This window comes from Lynx canadensis, chromosome B4 (assembly GCF_007474595.2).
Source record: "Lynx canadensis isolate LIC74 chromosome B4, mLynCan4.pri.v2, whole genome shotgun sequence".
NCBI lineage: Eukaryota > Metazoa > Chordata > Mammalia > Carnivora > Felidae > Lynx > Lynx canadensis.
In genome coordinates this window covers 75,160,250-75,182,186 of record NC_044309.1, presented here as the reverse complement: position 1 = coordinate 75,182,186, position 21,937 = coordinate 75,160,250, and the positions used below count along the sequence as shown (strand labels likewise).

Genomic DNA, 21,937 nt, shown 5'->3' with positions numbered 1-21,937 from the left:
TATTTGTTGAATGAATTTCAGTAATGGGCCTTCTAGGGATGCCCTAATCTGGAATTGGCATCTCCTCTACCTACTCCACCTCCCATTTTTGTTTTAATCTCTTGTGATTAAGCTGACTGCTGTTGTTTGAGCATTGTAGGTTCTCTATACTCACCTGCACTGTGAATCATACCTGCTCATTGGTACTGGAGAAACATTAAATGAAACTGACACTAGATAAAGAAGCTTGGGAATGTTGGGATGCAAAAAAGATCCAAAAGGGTTAGAGGGAAAGATTGTTGGTTCATTTCTACAAGAGGTGTGGTGATGAAAAAAGATGTTTTTAACTAAAAATGGCTGACGTATGATAAAATTGGGATTGTGTCTACCATTTCTATATACCTCCATTATTTAGCATGAAATTGTAGAGAATTTTCAATAACCAAGGCCTAAACCAGAACTCGTATTTCCTTATTCTCAGTCCAATGCTCTGTACTATAAAGGGATAAAGAATGAAGGTTGGGTTCAAATTCTCCTTCTGCCATTTACTAGACTTAGGCCCATTCTATTCCTTGGTTATCTTATCTGTAAAATGGAAATAATAGCCTCTGCCTCTTAGGGTTGCTCTGAAAAATCAAGTGTTTAATTTCCCAGACTCCGTACTCAAACCAACTGCTCACAAAAGAAACCTACAGCTTTTTCCTGTATAGTCAGCTGTACCGTGATCCTTTGGCCTCTATATGACTGATTTTTTTACCCGCTGTGTAGGGACGGTGAGGTAACAGCACCCTAGAACCACACAGCGGCCAAAAGTAGTCCCACAAGTATACCGAAAGGAAGCCACGCTGTGACGTAGAAAAAAACACCACCACCGCGCCAAAGACTCCGGCAGCTAGCTCACCCTCAACCTCACCCTCCCCGGGGCGGAGCTGTTGACTGACGGACAGGTCTTCTTAGCCACCCCAGCCGCGCTTTTTCTCAGCGCCCCGCCCCCCCAGACATGATAGGTAGCTGGCCTCGGCCAATGGTGACACACCGCCGTGGGCACAGTAGCCAATCAGGAATTGGGAGCCTGGAAAGGAGCGGGGGCCGAGTTAGAAGCGGCTGGCGCGGGCAGAGGCCTAGCGGCGCGGCGCGGCGGCACAGGTAACATGGCCGCGGTGCTTGATCTCTCTTCTGCAGTTAGGCTGCTGCTTAGCTCCTCCTGCCCTCTCCGAGTTGTTACTTTGTCTCAAACAGCCTGGAGGTCGCTCTCCTGCTCTGGGCTCCCAGAAGCCAGATTCTCCGGTGCCCAGAGCCGGAGGACAAAATGGCGCTTGCACAGGCGGCCGAGGACGGGCAGGGCCCAGCCGTGAGCTCTGAGGCGGGCTGGGACAAAGGCGGCGTGCAAGGAGGCGGAGGCGGAGGCCGGGCGCGGCGCTGCGGCATTGCCGCCACCGCGTGGGGCGGGCGCTCCTTCCTCGTGCGCCGGCCATGCGAGTCTGAGATACGACGTGCTTGTGTTCAGGGTGGGGGCGGGCATGGCGCAGAGGTTGAAGTGAGACAAATTGTCTAATGGCCTGGGGAGACCTGTGCGGAGGGGAGTTACAGAGCGTGACTTCTGCTTGTCATTTGGAAGCTATCTGCAGTCTGCCCGGATGTCGTAGAGCAGGAATTTTCGGGAAGGGTAAGGGCTTTTTGTGTGTGTGACCCTGCAGGTTTTGGTATGAACAGGATTCGGATCCACGTCTTGCCGACCAATCGGGGGAGGATAACCCCAGTGCCCAGGTCTCAGGAGCCTCTGTCTTGTTCATTCACTCATCGCCCATGCTCGCAACCTCGTCTGGAGGGGCAGGAGTTTTGTATTAAGCATATCCTTGAAGACAAGAATGCACCCTTCAAGCAGTGTAGTTATATATCGACGAAGAATGGAAAAAGATGTCCCAGTGCTGCTCCAAAGCCTGAGAAGAAAGATGGGTATATATGTGTAGATAATAATCTATGTCGTTTGTACTTTTAGTTTTAAAGTGAGAGGGGAGATGTGGTATATTGTGGGCTTGGGAATATCTGGGATTTTTGTAAAATTGGGGTTATGGATATATCCTTGGGGAGAAAAAATAAAAACGTTGAAAACTGGAGAGACCACTTCCGTTTGGTCCACTCAATTAATCTGTTTAGACCTTTTCTCTTGTCTATAAAATAAAGGGATATTGTAGATTATTCTTAACTCTGGAGTCCATGGCCCTGTGGGTCATCCCTGATCCTTGTTAAGTAATATGCAAAACTGCGTGTATGTGTATTCTGGTTCCCCAGAAAAGCTTTATAGCTTTCATCATAGAAGCAATATGCAAAACTGCGTGTATGTGTATTCTGGTTCCCCAGAAAAGCTTTATAGCTTTCATCATAGAAGCAAAAGTAGTCACATAACTTGGCTAGTTAATTCTGCATGTATATTTTGGTTTTAAAATTGTGTCCCACATCTTACCTTCAGTGGATTGATACTGAATTAAAGTGTAGAGTTGCCTTCCAGAACCAATTTTGAAAGATGAAAGAGGATCTCTTTGATTTGTTCTAAGATGATGTCAGCGTTTTTTAGTTGGAATGTTTTGTTTGATGAATGAAGCACCAGATTATGATACCTGCATTTCCCCTTAGTAATACCAAATGAGTTGACCTTGGGCTAGTTAAATTACTCTGCTTCACTGGCCTTTTTAATTTATAAATGAAGGTAATAGTAATTTTAATTTCCTAAAAATGATCTAAAGATTAGTGACAGTGAAAATGGTAGAACTCTTTCAAGAAGGGACCTGAGTATAAAATGTTAATATTTTGTCTTCTTAGGGTGTCTTTCTGTGCTGAACATGCCCGTAGGAATGCCCTGGCACTTCATGCTCAAATGAAGAAGACTAATCCAGGGCCTATGGGTGAAACACTCTTGTGCCAGCTGAGCTCCTATGCTAAGACAGAGCTGGGGTCTCAGACTCCAGAAAGTAGCCGCAGCGAAGCCAGCCGAATTCTGGGTAAGGATCTTCTCTCCTTAGAATGAAAAAGGAAAAAGTAAGTTAAAGAACTTATTTTAGTTTATTTAGCACAGTATCTTGAACATATATGACATGTGATAATACGGTAATTAATTCATTGACAATTTGATGAGAATTCCAGCATTGCTATGTTCACCAGTTCTTTTCAGTTTGAAGTAGCCTGTGCTTGGGTTTGCTTTCTTGACTTTATGACTGTTTCCTTCATAGCTGTTTTTATGCTTGTCTTTGTTAGGCAAGGTAATTTCAGGAAGCAAGAGTAATTTTGAGTTGACCTTTCTGTCCTTTTGAGGGCATGGTTACCTCCTTATGTTACAAGTACTCTCACCTGGGTTGTATTTTTTAAGCTGACTTTATTTGCCAGTGCCTTTCTGCTAAAAATTTTTTTTTGGGGAGGTGGGGGGGAGTTGTTTGTTTTGTTTTAAATTTTAAGGTTTGGGTTGATGTGTTAAGTAATCTAGTTTTGTGTGGTGGAGTTACAGAGGTGGGAAGTCTTAATGGCTGCTCTCCCTTCCTTGCCTCAGATGAAGACAGCTGGAGTGATGGGGAGCAGGAACCCATTACTGTGGATCAGACATGGAGAGGTGACCCTGACAGTGAAGCTGATAGCATAGACAGTGATCAAGAAGATCCCCTAAAGTAAGTTGTAACTCCACATAAGGCTTTTAAATATTTTTTGCAGTCAGTGTGTGGACTACAGTAATGCTGTTAATTAACTATAGTAAACTATTAATAGGTTAATAACCTAGCGGTGTTGAAGATAACTTAGTTATTTGTGAGCAGTAATAGCTTAATAGCTTCCGTATGTTAAAGTGTCCTGGTTCATCACCATCTTGCTGCAAGGCAAAATTTGATTCTTGTTTGGAAGTCTTGGAATTTGGGGAAGTTTTTAGGTATCAAATTCTACACATGAGAAAGTATAGGGGAGAAAATAGGAAATTTCTTGGACATAGGAGTGGGAGGTTGGTTGAGAAATGGCTTAGATCAGTTAGAGAAGAGGAAACTGATGTAAGTGGATTCCTGGCTTAAATCTCAGGAACAATAATGTGATTGTATTTGAATACATTTTTTTCAGAGTTACATTTTATGAGTGTTTTTTTTTTTTCCCCCTGGTGGAAAAATAAAAAGATGTTCAAGAGTGCCCTTTGGTTTCATGGCTAAGAGAAACTGAGGTAGAAACCAGAAGTGAGTCATATGTGTATGTAATTATATCTTAACTAAGGTTCTACTCTTCATTTAACCCATGGGTCACCTTGGAGTTACAGGAACAAAAACATTGCCACTCAAAAGTCTCATGGTTTGTGTTTACTTGAGTTTTTTCTTTTTTTGTTTTCTTCATTCTTTTTTATTACTGTCTAATACTTCCCACTGACAGTTTGCATAGAAGTATTATAAATAGTGGGAGGGGTAATGAGTTTCTAGACTGTTCATAAAAAGTCATTTAGGTTTACATTTTCTGAGTATAATAATTGTGTCTGTTTTTCTTGAGTAATGTCAGTGTAGTCAGCTCTTCAGGAAGTACTTATTGGAAAGTTCTATCTAAGTAGTTTGCAAAGGAATGTTCGTTATCTAGTCATTATCTAGCAGAATTCTCTCATAGTAACTTCGGTTTATTTGGTTTATTTACTTGGTAACTTAATATCAAACATTCTTTCCCCCCCATTGTGCTTCTGGAAATGCCAGACTTGCTGCTTTGAAGAGGTATATGCTCTGTAGGGTCACAAAGTGACTGTCCTTTGGTATGGTAAATAGGTTTGAAGGTCCAGAAACTTGATTTTGTCAGTAGTAATCTAGAGTGGATCAGTCTCTTGGGGACACATTTATGCTAGTGTAGCTTAAAAATACCAGTTAATTTAATGAGAAGTATAAATGTTAAAAGGACTAGGTATTTGGTGTCAATTTCTCCTAAAAGGAACATTCCAAGGGGGAAAGTAAAGCCCCAAGTATGATCACCTATTAGGCAACTAAATATAAGGCTTTCCTTAATTCCCCCATGAGATTATCCAAAAAATTTTGACCTCCTAAAATATTTGCGTTTTTAGGGATGTAAATACAGTTGTTAAATGTCTTAGAGTATTAAAATTTGTTAATGTGGTTGCATATTACTGTCTTGTTAAATTTAATAAAAGAGTATTGAATGAAATTCTTTTCATTTCATCTCTGGTGCCAGTGTTTTATTGTCACTAGGACCACTTTTTGAATCGTTAGCAATTTACAGCATATATCGTCTTCATTTGCTTGTTCCCGGAGGGTGCTTTTTGTATTGTTTATGATGATGTCATTAGAGATTTTATCCTAACTAGGATTAATATTGGCATAGTTTCTTTTCCCCCTTATAGGTATGTGTATGTGATTTCCCTCAAAGTAACCATTTACTTAATTGCTTTGTAAAAAGTAATCTGAGGGGCACCTGGGTGGCTCAGGTCATGATCTCACTGTTGGTGAGTTCGAGTCCTGCATCAGGCCCTGTGCTGACAGCTCAGAGCCTGGAACCTACTTTGGATTCTGTGTCTCCCTCTTTCTGTCCTTTCCCTGCTCGTACTGTCTCTCTCTGCCTCTCAAAAAATAAATAAATGCTAAAAAAAAAAATAAAAAAGGAATCTGAAAAGTCCATTTATAACAACATCCAGCACTGGTGAAGTTTTAGCCTATGAGTAACTGTTAGGGGCGCCGGGGTGGCTCAGTCGGTTAAACATCTGATTCTTGATTTCAGCTGAGGTCCTGATCTCACAATGGTAAGATTGGGTGTGGAGCCTGCATAAGATTCTCTCTGCCCCTCTCCCCCTCTCTGTCTCTAAAATAAACAACAACAACAGAAACAGCCAGCCAAGAAAAGTTTAAAAAAAAAAAAAAAGAGTAATTGTTCAATCGTTCCCTTTTTAGAAAGTAATTTTTATCATATGACTTCTACAGGCATTCAGAGTTAGTTTCGGTAAAGGTCATTTCAAGTTATTGAGTCTTCATTGTTATTAAAATAAACTTGGAGGAATGCCCTTAGATAAGAGACACTAATATACAAGGAATGTAAGATGATTCCCTCTTTGTTGAAGATGCATTCAGATAATAAATCTCTGACTTAAATTTATGAGTATCAGAGTAAGGGAAGTTGGTGCATGCTTTTATTAAAAAAAATTTTTTTTTAATGTTTGTTTATTTTGAGAGAGAATATTCCAAGCAGGCTCTGGCTGTCAGCATAGTTTTTTTGTTTTTTGTTTTTGTTTTTTTTAACTTTTTTAAATGTTTTATTTATTTTTGAGACAGACACAGAGTACGAGTGGGGGAGGGGCAAAGAGAGAGGGAGACACAGAATCCGCAGCAGGCTCCAGGCTTTGAGCTGTCAGCAGAGAGCCTGATATGGGGCTCAAACTCATGAATGGTGAGATCATGACCTGAGCCGAAGTCAGACGCTGAACTGACTGAGCCGCCCAGGCCCCCCTGTTGGCATAGATTCTGATGTAGGGCTTGATCTCAACAGCTGTGAGATCATGACCTGAGCCAAAATCAAGAGTCAGATGCTTAGCTGACTGAGCCACCCGTGTGTCATGGTTTTAATAACATGATTTTAATAACTAGCCATGAATGTCTGGAACAGCCATATTGATTTGTTTGTTTGTTTATTTTGAGAGATTGTGAGCAGGGGAGGGGCTGAGAGAGAGGGAGAGAGAATCTCCAACAGGCTCTGCTCTGTCAGCATAGAGCCTGACATGGGGCTCAACGGTGAGCATGTGACCAGAGCCAAAATCAAGAGTAGGGCACTTAACTGACTGAGCCACACAGGTGCCCCTAAAATTAGAGTATGTAATTTGCATGCATTGTGTTTTAAGTGAAGGAAATAATTTTTTACTCAGAATGAAAATAGCAAGTCAAGGTACATACCTAGTTTGCTCTTCCTGTTTAATGATCACACAAGGCAAATGGAACCAAAAGTCTTTCAAATTTGCAACTAGTCTTTTCATTTTGAGTTACTTAAATCAGAGTCTGGAAAGTCTCCATTTAAACCGCCGTTTAACTTACTGGCTTTGTGACCTCATAATCAGCACAATAACTTTAAAAAGTTCTGTTTATAATTGGTGGCAAAGCTTAGTAAAATTGGTGTGGATCTAGATCTTTGGCAATTAAAGGTTAACTTAGGGTACTGTATTTTGAGAAATTTGTCAAGGAAATGAGCTGGAGGACAGTGAATAGCCTTTGTGGACCAGTGTTTTAAGGGCCCACGTAAACCCCAATATAGGAATGTGTTTTAAATTACGGGGCATCTGTGTGGCTCAGTCGGTTGAATGTACAACTCTTGATCTCAGCTTAGGTCTTGATCTCAGGTCATGAGTTTGGGCCTCAAGTTGGGCTCTGGGCTGGGTGTGGAGCCTACTTAAAATTAAAAAAAAAAAATGTATTTTAAATTAGAAATTGAAATTATTTGTTACCTTTTGTACTTCATTTAAAATATATTAAGATATAAATGCTACTAAATTGAATACTTTTAAGCTGTCCTGACTGGTAACTGACTAAATTATGAAATGGGGTGAGAATGTAGATTAATAAAAATTTTTGAGTGTTCCATGTCTTCACTTTTTCTTAAACATAATGTAACATTACTGGGGAAAATAATGAAACATCTCCCCTTCCTCATATTGTGAGATTATACATTAGCATCCATACTTGGAGATTTTCTTTGTTGTTTTGTTTTTGTTTTTGTTTTTTTAATTTTTTTTAAACGTTTATTTATTTTTGGGACAGAGAGAGACAGAGCATGAACGGGGGAGGGGCAGAGAAGGAGGGAGACACAGAATCGGAAGCAGGCTCCAGGCTCTGAGCCATCAGCCCAGAGCCCGACGCGGGGCTCGAACTCACGGACCGCGAGATCGTGACCTGAGCTGAAGTCGGACGCCTAACCAACTGAGCCACCCAGGCGCCCCTGTTGTTTTGTTTTTTAATAACAACTTGCATGTTGCATGACAGTGTTCATATTTAATAAGGTGATTGTCTCAGTGGTGAGTTCTTTTTTATTTTTTAATTTTTATTTAAATTCTAGTTAGTTAACAAACAGTGTAATATTGGCTTCAGGAATAGAATTCAGTGATTCATCATTTACATACAACACCCAATGCTTGGGGCGCCTGGATGGCTCAGTTGGTTAAATGACTAACTTCTGCTCAGGTCATGATTTTACAGTTTGTGAGTTCAGTCCCTGCATCGGGCTCTGTGCTGATGGTGTGGAGCCTGCTTGGGATTTTTTTCTCTCTGGCTCTCCCCCTTCTGTGTGCATGTGCTTTCTCTTTCTTTTTCTCTCTCAAAAATAAATAAGTAAACTTAAAAAAAAAGACTCCATAACACCCAGTGCTTATCACAAGTGCACGCCTTAATACATATCACCCTTCCAGCCCATCCCTCACCCACCTCCCCTCCAGCAACCTCAGTTCTCTGTAGTTAAAGAGTCTTTTATGGTTTCTTTCCCTCTTTTTTGTCTGTCTCTCTGTCTGTCTATCTATCCAGCCAGCTATCTATCTATCTATCTATCTATCTATCTAGCCGTCCAGCCATCCCGCCATCCCGCCATCCCCCCTTCCCATATGTTCATCTGTTTTGTTTCTTAAATCCCACATAAGTGAAATCATATGGTATTTGTTTTTCTTTGACTGACTTATTTTGTGTAGCATCATAATACACTCTAGCTCCATCCACGTTGCAAATGGCATGATTTCATTCTTTTTGATGGCTGAGTAAATATTCCATTTATATATATGCCACATCATTATTTTCATCTGTTGATGGGTAGTTGGGTGACTTCTTGTTAAGTAACAAGGTTAAGTCTCACCTCTACCCTTGTCTCCTTTTAAGCTTGGGGTTTATTGTGTTTTCTTATGCTTTGCTGAATTCTGTTTCATTGTAGACATGCTGGTGTTTATACAGCAGAAGAAGTTGCCCTGATTATGCGTGAGAAACTAATTCGGTTGCAGTCTTTGTACATCGATCAGTTTAAACGACTTCAGCATCTGCTCAAAGAGAAGAAGCGACGTTATTTACATAATCGCAAAGTGGAACATGAAGCTCTAGGCAAGTTTTATGCTAAGTTCCAATAAGCTGTTGTATTGTGGGTTCAACATGTGCATTTGGTAGTACTTAGATGTATTTCTGTCTTGGTACCTGGAGTGAAAAATTTGCTTTTGAAGATGGCTGTCTTACGGCTAAAGATTTCCCAGTTTATTTCTTCTTAATTTGGGGAAGCCATCCTTCATTGGTTACTTGGCACATAGCGTCTTGACTGTTGTGACTCACCAGGTAGTAGTCTCCTGACTGGCCCAGAGGGACTTTTGGCCAAAGAACGAGAGAACTTAAAGCGTCTAAAATGTCTTCGGCGGTATCGTCAGCGCTATGGAGTGGAAGCCTTATTACATAGGCAGCTGAAGGAACGCAGAATGCTGGCCACAGATGGTGCTGCCCAACAGGTAATTTGTGTTTATACCTCTAAGGGGCATATATTTGCTTTGTTTACGAAGTCACAAATAGTCAAAATATTGTATAGTCTTGGCTCTGAAATCTGACTTAATTTAATTGGATGTGGGGTAAATTGAAAAGAGCACAGTTAAGTGATCATTCTTAATTTGTTTTTTAAGCCCTTGGTCTCTGCCTCAATGATAATTCCATTTTTATCTGTTTTATTTGTTGAGGCTCCACATAAAACTACAATTAAAAAAATTTTTTTTTAATATTTATTTATTAGAGAGAGAGAGAGAGAGAGACAGAGTATGCAGGGGAAGGGCAGAGAGAGGGAGACACAGAATCTGAAGCAGGCTCCAGGATCTGAGATGTCAGCACAGCTCAATGTGGGGCTCAGACTCATGGACTGCAGGAGCATGACCTGAGCCGAAATCAGACACTTAATTGACTGAGCCACCCAGGCACCTATAAAATTACAGTTTTAAAAAGTGGTTTGCTGGGGCGCCTAGGTGGCGCAGTCGGTTAAGCGTCCGACTTCAGCCAGGTCACGATCTTGCGGTCCGTGAGTTCGAGCCCCGCGTCAGGCTCTGGGCTGATGGCTCGGAGCCTGGAGCCTGTTTCCGATTCTGTGTCTCCCTCTCTGTCTGCCCCTTCCCCGTTCATGCTCTGTCTCTCTCTGTCCCAAAAATAAATAAAAAACGTTGAAAAAAATAAACAAAAAGTGGTTTGCTAGGGTGCCTGGCTGGCTCAGTCTTTGGAGCATGCCACTCTTGATCTTGAGGTTATGAGTTCAAGCCGTAAAAAGTGGGGAAGGGTTTCTAAAAGACAAAATAGTTTGAAAACCATTAGGCTGATCACATTCTTATAATCTGGAGAAGTATTTTGGATTAGGGTTGACTCATTATTTGAACATGAAGTTTTAACTTTTTTTTCCTTTCATATAGTCTTGTGAGTAAATTTGTCAAATATTGAGGGTTTTTTTTTTTTTCTTTAGCCTTTAAGAGTGTACCTTATATGTTATAAGTTAGTATTGTCATAGATAACTGGTTGTATTTTCTTTTGAATGTTTATTTATTTTCTCCATTTTAGGCTCATACGACTCGTTCCAGTCAGAGGTGCTTGGCCTTTGTGGATGATGTTCGATGTTCTAATCAGTCTCTTCCAATGACCAGACACTGCCTTACCCGTATCTTTTTTATTCCTTTCAGTTTGCTAGCTAGACTAAAGGCTGGTGGGAATATCTCATAGTTTGCTTAATTGAAGGTCTTTGTTGTTTTCATTTGGCCCTGAATCAAGGCCAGCAGTTTGTCGAAGCTGTTGGTTTCAAGCAGGAGCCTAAAGAAATGTCTTTCTATGGTCTGTTGGCCATTTCAGAACTTTGGAAATGTAATGGTCAGTTCATTAGAAAGAAACATCTGAGTCATTAGAGATAGGTGTGGGCTAATATTTATTTGTTGTTGATTAATACTGGGATTCCAAACTATAGAGATCCCTGATAGAACTTGTTCATTGGAATTATAATACTGTTAAGTCCAGTTATCAAAAAAAAAAAAATTTACTGTGGGTTTTCCACCAAAAAAACAATAGGTTCTGAACTGTGACCTTCCTTTGAGAATTAATCTTTTGTATGGCCAATTTGTGTATTTTAGACTTTATTCAAATTAGAAGCTTATCTATTTCCAAAAATGGAATGCTCCCACCCCTACCCTCCCAATTAGTTTGCCTTTGAACCATCATAGCATCTCTTGATTCGGCTACAAGGTCACATTTACTATCAGGTTATAAGACTTTTTGACTTGTTTATTCGATTGTGAAAGTGCATCTTTATTATGGATATCGAGTAAGTTGCTTTCACAGTAAAGTACTTGTTAAATACTATTATCTAAAGGCATAAATCTTGATGGATTTCATTTGCCTGGAAGAGATATAAAGTATATGGAAAATAAAATATCTTTTTAATAGAAAAAGGAGAACCTTGGTCTTTGAAAAGAAGACTTTTTTCTATTCTATTTATTGAATGTTTTACTAGTTTATTAATTATTGCAATAAATGTCTGATGAAGGATTACTGTCCTTAATACACAAAATACTTGTGCAAGGTAATTAAAAACTATAAATAAATGCTCACAACATAATTGGACAAAGGTGGACAGATGTAAAAGTAGAAATGGCTAATAGTGGAAAAGTGTTTTCACTGTACATAAATGAAATAGGAAATGAAAATTTTAATCTATGAATTTGATGTTTGTATATATATGATGTTTACTGAGTGAATTTCAGGTTGAGGTTATGGTGAAATGGATCCTTCTAAATACTGTCATTGGGAAGATCAAGTGGCACAAACTTTAGAAAGCAGCTTGACAGTATTCATATTCTTTGATAATGATAATGTCACCTCTGGGAATTTATTTTAAGGAGATAATCAAATGCAAAGACTAATATTTTTACATAAAACTCTTTCAACTAGAGACAGCCTTGAAATTCTCAGAGATGGGGAACAAAGAAGATTATTATATAATATGGAATAGGTCAGGGGTTAAACATTTTATTTAATAAAATTAATGAATGACATAGGAAAATGTTTGATAGTGACAAAAATAGGGTATGGAATTCCATATAATCAAATCCTGGGAGGGGAAGTAAAAATTGACTATTTTTGGATGGTGGGGTTGTGAATGCCCTTTATTCCTCTGCCTTGTACTTGCAGGTTTTCTTCAGTGAGCTTGAATTTATAAGTCAAAAAAACTCAATTTACAGATATTAAGGAGTATTTTAGACTTACAGTATTATTCTCAAATAGCTTATTAGAATATTAATATTTTAAAAAGCAGAGTTGAAAATGAAGTGTATTTGAAAAGAGAAGGGAAGTATGATTTTTTTTGTTTTATGCTTTTTTCCTTTCCGCTCCATAGTTGCTTAAGTCACTTACCCTTCCTTAAGTCCTTCTCCCAGAGAAAGATGCGACTGCTATTGGTGACCTGTTAACTCTTTACTCTGGTCTAATGGAGACAGCACTGGACTGAAAGTGAAGGACCCAGACTCTAGTTGTAGGTCAACCATTCCCTTCTCTTTGTCTCTCTTGTCCCCATCTGAAAGGAAAGGGGGTGGAGGAGGATGGGGGGGAGGGTTTTTCCAAGATACATATATTGTATTAAATAAGACTTATGAAAGTTCTTTGAATTCCATGAAAACAGTTCTGATTAAAACATTTAATTTAATGGGTTGATCTTAAGTATTAATAATTTAATAAGATTGGGCTTTTTAAGCACATTGGAGACTGTTTAGATTTTCTTAAGCAATGCAAATCTGATTGTTCCTATTAGATTCATGTGCTTGTTCATTTGGTTGTTCGTTTTTATTCAATAAATACTGTTTACTTTGTACTATTTACTGTTCTTTTAGAGGAGTGGTTCTCAACTGGGTGCCATTTTATCCTCATTTGGCAATGTGTGGAGACAATTTTGCTTGTTCTAATTCAGGAGTGACAGTGAGATGCTACTGACATCTAGTGGGTAGAGGCCAGAGTGTTGCTAAGCACCTGGCAGTGCACTGGGCAGCCAGTAACGTCAATAGTGCCAGGGTGTGAAACCCTGCCTTAGATTTCCAAGAAGTGATTGTGAGAAATGGCTTATTCAAGAAGTTTTATTTGGTTTAAAAATAAATTGTATGTTAGATTTTTTTTAATTTTTAGGAATTATCACAAAATGTGGGAGAAAAGTTTACTCATAATTCTATAATCCTGGGTACACGTAGTTTATAGGAAATGGAGCTTTCTGGTTTAAAAATAAACCCACATTTGAAATAACAGTTGTCTGTTAATCTAGGGAAAAAACACGTAGTTAAGATTTCAAGAAGTGGTATCATTTGAGTAAAAAAATATTTCATAGGGTAACTGGAAGTAAATTTTGTTATTTTACCTAAGCATGATTTTAATTTTGATTCATTTTACAGAGCTTCTTTGCCAACTTGGAAACTGGCCCTTTTCTGTTTTACTCTTAATAGAAGTAATTGTTAGTACTCCTGAAATGTTCCTGGAGTAGTTCCTTTCCATGGGAAATTCTATTTCCTTTCTCTCTGGGGGAGCATACAACTCCTCTGCATTAGTACCCCCACCCCCTCAAAAGGGAAGGGGGCATGGAAATAAAATAAGTTTATTTTTATTTTTTTGTCAAGATAAGATCCCTAGTTACTAGAGGTTCTATTTTCCCCAGTTCTCTGCTGCTTTAAGTATAAAACATGTAAACAGTTTGGAAATAAAATTCAAAAAGTTTTTGTAATCTTTTGCCAGTCTGCTTAACAGAGCAGAAACATTTGTGTCTTGATTCTTGGAAGGAGGTGGTACCGCCTCTGCACCTGCTTTTGCCATAACCTGTTTCTTCTGAATAGGTGTAGAGACCTAGAATTGTTATTGCTATTTGCTTAGCACTGTTTTCAAATGTTTTGCGTTTGACTCTCCTCAGTGAGAACAAGATTAATGTCTCTGGTTTAAATGACTGGGATCCTGAAATGTAGATTGGGGACTAGATTTAAATTACTGTTTGAGCTAGAATTAGATGCTAGTGAATGACACTTATTTTGAGAAGAACTTTAAAAATTGCTAACTGGGTTTGGTTCTGTTTCAAATGTAACCAGTTGTCTCCGTAGTCCACACCTTGAATTTTACATGGCAGACAACTCTTTCCTATTTTGTGCCTCCAATAGATCCATTTTATTTCCCTTGACCGTTTTTCTACAGATATTTGTCAGGACACGAATCAGGTTCTCTTCAAATGCTGCCAGGGGTCTGAAGAGGTACCCTGCAACAAACCAGTTCCTGTAAGCCTCTCTGAGGATCCCTGCTGCCCACTGCATTTCCAGTTGCCTCCTCAGATGTATAAGCCCGAGCAGGTACTGTCTGTGCCACACGATCTGGAAGCCGGCCCCATGGATCTGTACTTGAGTGCTGCCGAGCTTCAGCCCACTGAGAGTTTACCTCTGGAGTTCAGTGATGTAAGTTAGAGAAGCTCTGCTCTGGTTGGCCCTTGAGGCAAGGCCTTATTTATTAATGGTGAGACTAGGTTAGTCTTTTGTGGCCAGGAGAGTTGATAAAGTTTTTGAAATGATATATGTATGGTTGTATTTGTATGTTAGCATATTGATTTAGAGACAGTTAAATTGGCAAGAGTTTTTCTGCAAGAATGATAAGGAAAATAAACTGTAACCTATGGGAAATTGGAAAGTTAAGATTATGGTTGGATTTGGTGTAGCCAGGAAATTTGGTACCCACAAGGTGAGTGATTCACTAGAATCTTAGTAATACAAATGGATTCTGAGATCTACTCTTGACAGTTGTAAGCTTGTGTTTTCGTTCTGTCGTAGTAAAGGTTTCATTTTCAGGTTAACGTGCCCCCCAGAAAATGACTGTAAACTTAGCTCTGGCTACTGGCTTTATTTTTGATATGTTATCATAGATTCTATTGTGAATGGACTAGAACAGCAGTGATCTCTTTATTTATTTTTATAGCCTTCTAAGTATGTACAGTACTTTTTGAAGCTTGTTCCTCAATTGGTCCCAGCCCATAAACCCATCTCTGATTTCGTTTCCCTAATTAGCACTACCCTACTGTCTGACTTCAGGCATCAGTTGACACACCATCGCTAGCTTAGCACCTTGCTTAATATTTAGCCCTTTGGATAAAGGTCTTCATTATTTATTCTGAAGATAATTCTTCTGAATTTCATAATAAAAGGTGTATTATATATAACCACGTCATGTTTAATGTGACAAATCTAAATGGAAGATTGAATATAGGTTTTAAGATTTTTGCAAAGGGTAGAAGCAAAGTTTGAGTGGCCTCAAGGGTATTGCTTGCTAAAAAAGGGGATATACCAGGACAGGGTAATACCTGAAAAAGATCCTGGGGCACCTGGGTGGCTGAGTCGGTTAAGCGTCTGACTTTGGCTTAGGTCATGATCTCTGACAGTGCATAGACTGCTTGGGCAGGATTCTCTGTCTCCCTCTCTTTCTGCCCCTCCCCAAAATAAAAAAACTTAAAAAAAGTTGCGTGCTTCTCCCAACTAAGCCAGCCAGGTGTGCTCGTTTTTTTTAATTTTATTTTTTTAATTAATTTTATTTTATTTTTTTAATGTTTATTTATTTTTGAGACAGAGAGATAGAGCATGAATGGGGGAGGGTCAGAGAGAGGGAGACACAGAATCTGAAACAGGCTCCAGGCTCTGAGCTGTCAGCACAGAGCCCGACGCGGGGCTCAGACTCACGGACCACGAGATCATGTCCTGAGCCGAAGTCAGCCGCTTAACCGACTGAGCCACCCAGGCGCCCCTAAAATTTTATTTTTTTAAAGTAATCTCTACACCAAATGTGGGACTCAAACCCACAACCCCGAGATCTCTCTCTCTCTCTCTCTCAAAATAAATAAAAACTTAAAAAACAAAAGAATAAACTGATTCTAATTTTTTTCCATAACACCCCTGTTTTGATTATGTATGGTTTACATGCTTATTAGACTGATTTTCATTACTTCATTTATAATAAAATTACAATTTTTATTATAATCTTAATTCTTACTAAAAATTTTTCACACAGATTTCATAGAATATGAAAACTAGAAAGGGACCTTATTATATACTTAAGTGCTTTCCAAATTTTTCCAAAGAGATTATGTTGAAGAGGGTAAATGAATACATAGTCCTAGATTGATAAGGACAGAGTTTGTCCACTTTCCTTCATTTTAAATGTGAAGAAAATGCAGAGAGGTGCCCTTTTCTTTTTTCTTTTCTTTTCTTTTCTTTTCTTTTCTTTTCTTTTCTTTTCTTTTCTCTTTTCTTTTCTTTTCTTTTCTTTTCTTTTCTTTTCTTTTTCTTCCTAACTTTTAGTAACATGAGCGGCTTTATAGGGTCTAAAAATTAACCTAATAAGCACATCACCAGATTCCTTTCAGGTACTAATGTACATATGTAGAAAGTAGCAAATGTATTTTATATAGATGTATTAGGTTAGTAAATTCTATATCATCTGATTTTAATTTCTTAGAACCATTTCTGTTTGACCTTTTTGCTTTTCCCTTTTCACCTGTTTTTGTCATCTCAGTATTGCTTTTTGGAGAATTTTTCACAAAACATTAGAGATTATAAGATGTGATCATAGGTGAAGCTTGACATTTAAGGAATCTTAAAAAATATTTTAAAATATACTATCAAATCTGTTAATTCTTATTTGTTGTTTGGATTTTTTAAAAAGAATGTATGGGAGCGGCGCCTGGGTGGTGCAGTTGGTTAAAAGTCTGACTCTTGATCTCTGCTCACGTCACGATCTCATGAGTTCGAGATTTCAAGCCCAGCACTGGGCTCTGCACCGATGGTGCAGACCATGCTTGGGATTCTGTCTCCTTCTCTCTGCCCCTCCCTGACTTGTGAGTGTGCTCATGCACGTGCTTGCTCGCTCTCAAATAAACTTAAAAAGAATGTATGAGAAGTAACCCCTTATTTTTGGGAATCCAGTGAGTTTTTAAGATGGACCTTTGACATTAGAGATTTAAAAATGATAAACATTCCATTTTGTACTTGAACATCTATTATGTTCATATTAATGTACTTTTGATAAACCATATTGGTCATTAAAAGTTAGTTTTATTCTTAATCTTTGGAGGTAAAAATTCTCCAGAAAATGTTGAAACAAAATCCAGTTTTAGAAAAGAAATTTTGTCCTATAATTCTGGATATATTTATTAGCATAAAAAATTTGCTGGGAAAAAAATGATTTAACTGTATGAATTTCACCAAGCATTCTTAGCTTGTAACCTATATTCTGCCTTATATACCATTTCTATAACTTGTTAATAATTTCTGGTAACTTTACCTATGGGAAGACCTGGTATTAGGTATTAATCTAGGTTAAAATTCAGTCTTTCATCTGGGTGTTATATTTGCCTGTTTTCTGTGCTTTGATCCAAGGATGTTTGGCAAGTACCTAATACCTTAATTCTATTACTTTGAGGTTCCTCTCTTTTTGTGTGTGATTTTTGAGATCAGAACAAAATATATATTCTTTGTGTCCTGATGGATTTATATCTCTGAATATTGCTGTTCTGATAGGCATTTCTGCTGATCCCTTCTTCCTCTCTTGTTTTAGGTTCTTTCCCCCAATTTTAATTCTTGTAACAGACAATATAACTATGTGAGAAAAGCCTTTTCAGTATCTATTTTGTTTTGAAGACATTTCCTTACCATTGTCGTCCTGAGATTTGGAAACTTTGTGGTGTGCCACCTAAACGGGTTCTTTTAAATTCCATGTTAATTATTTGCATAATGTGCATATTAAAAGAATTGGAGAAAATAGTTCACAGGCTTAACCACGTGCAAACACTGGTTTCTGTGAATAGTACAGAAGTTTCTTACACATCTGAAATAGGTGTTAGCCGGCCGTACCATTTTCCAAATTTCTGCTTTAATTGATCAGCTTTAAGTCTAGTACATTCTTTAATTATATTCTTTACCTTAATTATTGTGAAGTGTGATTAGCACACCAAAGAAAGGGAAAGGGTTTCATATTCTTAGACTTAATTTAAAAGCATAGAACTAAGCCTCTTGTGAAGCTAGATTACTGGAAACTTTGAGCCTCTATTGGGGCTTTGTGGGGCTAAGTGGATTGGGTGTAGGGGAGTAGAAACCCTTGGGTAATATTCACTCTTGTGAAGGAGAGGTTAGCAGTAGACTCTTGGTGGCATGAAAGTCAGTTTGACACATTGTCTATGGCTTTGCAATGCTTAGGCCCTGAATCAAGACCAGTGGTTTGCTGTAGCTCTTGGTTTCAAACAGGAGCCAAGAGTAATGTGTTTCTGTGGTCTGTTAGCCATTCAGCACCCCAATGGGAATGGCTAGTTCAATTGGAAGAACATAGTTTATAGAATTGTTCGTACTTTTTCTCCCTTCCCCTTCCCCTTCCCCTTCCCCTTTTCCTTTTCCTTTTCCTTTTTTGCTTTTTTCCTGTTTCTCTCTCTTAGCAACTGGAGTATGTGTAAAAATCAGGGATTTGCTGTTTGGGGATAGGGACTTAATCAAAATAGAATTTTGTAGTTCACTGTGGCTGTTAGGGCATTAATCAAGCAATCTTCTATTGTCCTTTTTTTTTTTTTTTTTTTTTTTTTTGTAAGCTCTGTGTCCAGCATGGGCTACTCATGACACTGAGATCAAGAGTCGCATGTTATATCGACTGTGCCAGCCAGGCACCCCTCATATTGTCCAATCTGTTAAAGCAATATTTTAGTTTGTGATTATGCTGATTGTCTATATTATATTCAACATCGGTGAATGTAGATCTTGATTACAGTTAGTCTTAGAGGGAATATGCTTTCTTTTTAATAGAGTTTCTTTGTAAAATATTTGTAACATGAAATTTACTGTTTCAACCATTTTTAAGTGTATAATTCAGTGGTGTTAAGTACGTTCACAGTATTGCACAACCATCACCATCTCCAGAACTTTCCCATCAGCCCAGAGACTCTGTGCCCATTGAACTAGAACTCCTGCTTCCTCTCTTCCTCCAGTCACTATTCTTTCTGTCTCTGAATTTTTCAATTTGAAAATATGGGTTTAAGCTACTGTAGTGGTCTGTGCTTTATACTCAGCAGCAAGGAAAAGTTTTTAGTGCTTTTGGATCTTACCCCATTTGTTAGACATTTGGGGAAAATCTTTTTTTGATTAAAAGTAGGCAAGGAGGTGAGGGAACTATGGGAGAATTGCTTTGAGGTTTGTTGAAAAATATGCCAACTTAAGCTTATTTTTTCCCTTGGTGTTCCTGATAGGCTTTTCTCTTTCTTTTCCTAGGACTTGGATGTTGTGGGTGATGGTATGCAGTGCCCTCCTTCACCCTTGCTTTTTGATCCTTCACTAACCCTTGAAGATCATTCAGTCAAAGAAATTGCTGAAGGCTCAGTGGATATTCTGGCAAGTGAAGAACAATCCCATCCAGACACAGGTCTCCCTGCTGGCTATGGCTAGCATGTACTCCCAGTGAGTGGGGTTGTTATCACAAGAGGACTGTAAGGTGCCCCAGATGGCAATTCTCCAGATGGGCCCTTAGAGACAACACCTGATGGACACTAGTCCCAGAATCTCAGAGAGCAGGAAACTGTTTACGTAGTTAACTAGAAGAGGTTAAGACAAGGAGTCTACATAAATGGTTCTTTTTAAAGGGAGGGTTCAGCACTGGAATTGTTTTTCTCATAGAGTATGGACAAGTAATGTGATATGGCTTCTTTCTTTGATTCTTGGGTGGGGTACCAGTGGCCCTGACTGAAGACTAGCAGTTGTACTATGCTGTTGGTTTCAAGCAGAGGCCCAAAGAACTATCTTCCTGTGATTTGCTGGCTGTTCTGGAGTCTCAGCAAAGAATGGCTGTTTCATTGGAAGAAACAACCCACAGTTCTCCTTCCCATTGGGAGAGCCTCAGGAATGCTATAGCTAATGACTGCTTACTCCCAAGGGTCAGAGATTGTTACGTATGGGGAAGAGCATCTGCTCAGAGTTGTTTTATTTCTGCTGTCTTGATCTTGATAATTCAGATTCATGTTTCAGACCCTAATGAATGGATTTGTAACCAAAGTGATTTTCTTTTAACAGGGCCAGATACAGATGGCTGGAGATGGGTGCAGATCACAGGGGTCTCGAAATTCTGAGAAAGTCTCTGCACCACTGCCTCAAAGTGGAGTGGCTACTGCAAATGGGAAGCCAGAACCTTCTTCTATCAGTTGATAGTTTGTTTTGGGAACCATTTGACTTTGGAGGATTTGAATTTTCCATTCTTTCAACAAATATTTATGACTCTCTCTCACTGAAGGACAACTCCGATTACGTTGTTTTTCCTCTGGGTTATTGAGTGCTGTAGTCAAACCAAATTTGGGGGGAAGGGACCAGTAGTGTCTACAGGTTGTGGATGGCTTCTCACTCTGTGCAAGGAAGAGAGATCGGTGATTCATGTCAGAGCTGCTGGGATTGAGAGAGTATTTGGGACCATGCCTGAGGGGAGAGACATCTTTGTAATGGGAATTCCCAAGTCTTGGAATAAATCCACATAGGTGTTTCGGCAGGAGATGTGTACCCTTTGGATATTGATGAAACCCAGTGTTTGATTTTCTCTATCTAATGGCTTGTGTTTTAGCCTTTCTTCACCTCTCACCTGGTTGGATAATCTGAACCCTCCCTCAACCCTCCAGTGAACTCTGACCTATAACCTCTGAGAATAGCCCACAGGACTGGGCCCTCCTTAACCATCCATCTTGCTTCTAACCTATGTAAATTTCTGTAGTGGCTATCTTATGTAAGATACAATAAAAAATTATTGTATATAATTTCTATTAAATGTTAAAATGTTATGAAAATGTAAAACAATCACTTGAATGCATGTTTTGTTTATATTTGTGAACATATATATATTTTGGAGTCCTTAGGGAGTTGTCTCTGATGGGAAAGGGAAAACAGGACAGGTAAACTTCCTTTCCAAGAAGTAGATACATTTTTGGTAAATTGGTTTGGTTTGGAGGATAACATAAAAACCTGTAAGAAGTAGGTAGAAAGGGGTGGAACTTCCTTATTAAAGCCTACTAGTTCCAAGTATCTTCCTTATTTTCATCCTGCTCTCTGTGTCCCCTACTTCCACTTGCCTTTCTTTCTCCCAGTTAATGTCTCGTTATCATAGAATTCTCCAGAGCTTGGAATATATATATATGTAAAACTTCCATTGAAGTCGGGCCTGATGCTAGATCACTTGAGAGAGACATAAGTTGTCAAGATCATTTTGATGATGAATCTAAAGATAGGGTTAAAATAGAAGTTCATTTAGGTTTGAGTTAACTATGCTAGAAGTTATCTTTTATAGGCTTAACTCAGAGGTATTGTGGGTTAGGTTCCAGACCACTGTAGTAAAACAAATATCTAGATAAAGAGCCAGGTGAATTTTCGGGTTTCCCAAGGCATATAAAGGTTATGTTTATACTATAGTCTATTAAGTATGCAGTAGCATTATGTCTAAAAAGCATACCTAGATAAAAGATACTTTATTGCTAAAAAAATGCTAACCATCATCTGAGCTTTCAGCAAGTCTAATCACTGATCATATATAATAATGAAAAAATCTGAAATATTGCAAGAATTAAACATGTGATCTAGAGACATAAAGTGAGCAAATGGTGTTGGAAAAATCGTGCCAATACATTTGCTCAATGCAGGGTTGCCACAAACTTTCATTTTGTGAGGAAACGCAATTATCTGCGAAGTGCAGTGAAGTGAAGCACAATAAAATGAGGTATACCTGTAATTGTCCCTTGACTTTTGTCAGTGAAAGTGCTGCCCACCTTTATTTAGTAGCCCCATGATCTTCACGGGTATTACCAAGCTCGGTCCTGGCCTCCAGAGAAGGCACACTGAACTTAGTAATATTGGTGCCCTGCTTACCTGATGGCTTTGGTGAATGAGGATGTCCTCTGGGCCTCTCAGAATGGACCCAATTTG

General features: G+C 38.8%; 1 protein-coding gene and 3 non-coding genes across 7 annotated transcripts; all 4 read left to right on the top strand.

Annotated features, from left to right (window-relative positions):
* Nucleotides 1-1,026: 1,026 nt before the first annotated feature.
* On the top strand, nt 1,027-20,818 carry KANSL2 (KAT8 regulatory NSL complex subunit 2). 4 transcript variants are annotated; one of them, XM_030322487.1, is made up of 10 exons: nt 1,027-1,125; nt 1,677-1,935; nt 2,800-2,978; nt 3,521-3,635; nt 8,884-9,047; nt 9,273-9,439; nt 10,521-10,617; nt 14,166-14,419; nt 19,256-19,406; nt 20,051-20,818. In XM_030322487.1, exons 2-10 carry the CDS (start codon nt 1,685-1,687, stop codon nt 20,104-20,106), a joined length of 1,434 nt encoding a protein of 477 aa, XP_030178347.1. In that variant the 5' UTR covers nt 1,027-1,125; nt 1,677-1,684; the 3' UTR covers nt 20,107-20,818. The 4 variants fall into 4 exon arrangements, with proteins under 4 accessions (XP_030178347.1, XP_030178348.1, XP_030178349.1 ...); XM_030322488.1 differs by having other exon boundaries at nt 19,256-19,441; nt 20,051-20,141; XM_030322489.1 differs by having other exon boundaries at nt 1,028-1,125; nt 14,166-14,317; nt 19,256-19,375.
* LOC115519597 lies at nt 10,712-10,848 on the top strand. The gene has a single exon (XR_003970592.1). It is a non-coding gene; the product is annotated as a small nucleolar RNA SNORA2/SNORA34 family (small nucleolar RNA).
* Nucleotides 18,197-18,329, top strand: LOC115519598. Its single transcript, XR_003970593.1, has one exon. It is a non-coding gene; the product is annotated as a small nucleolar RNA SNORA2/SNORA34 family (small nucleolar RNA).
* Nucleotides 19,714-19,848, top strand: LOC115519599. The gene has a single exon (XR_003970594.1). It is a non-coding gene; the product is annotated as a small nucleolar RNA SNORA2/SNORA34 family (small nucleolar RNA).
* Nucleotides 20,819-21,937: the final 1,119 nt, after the last annotated feature.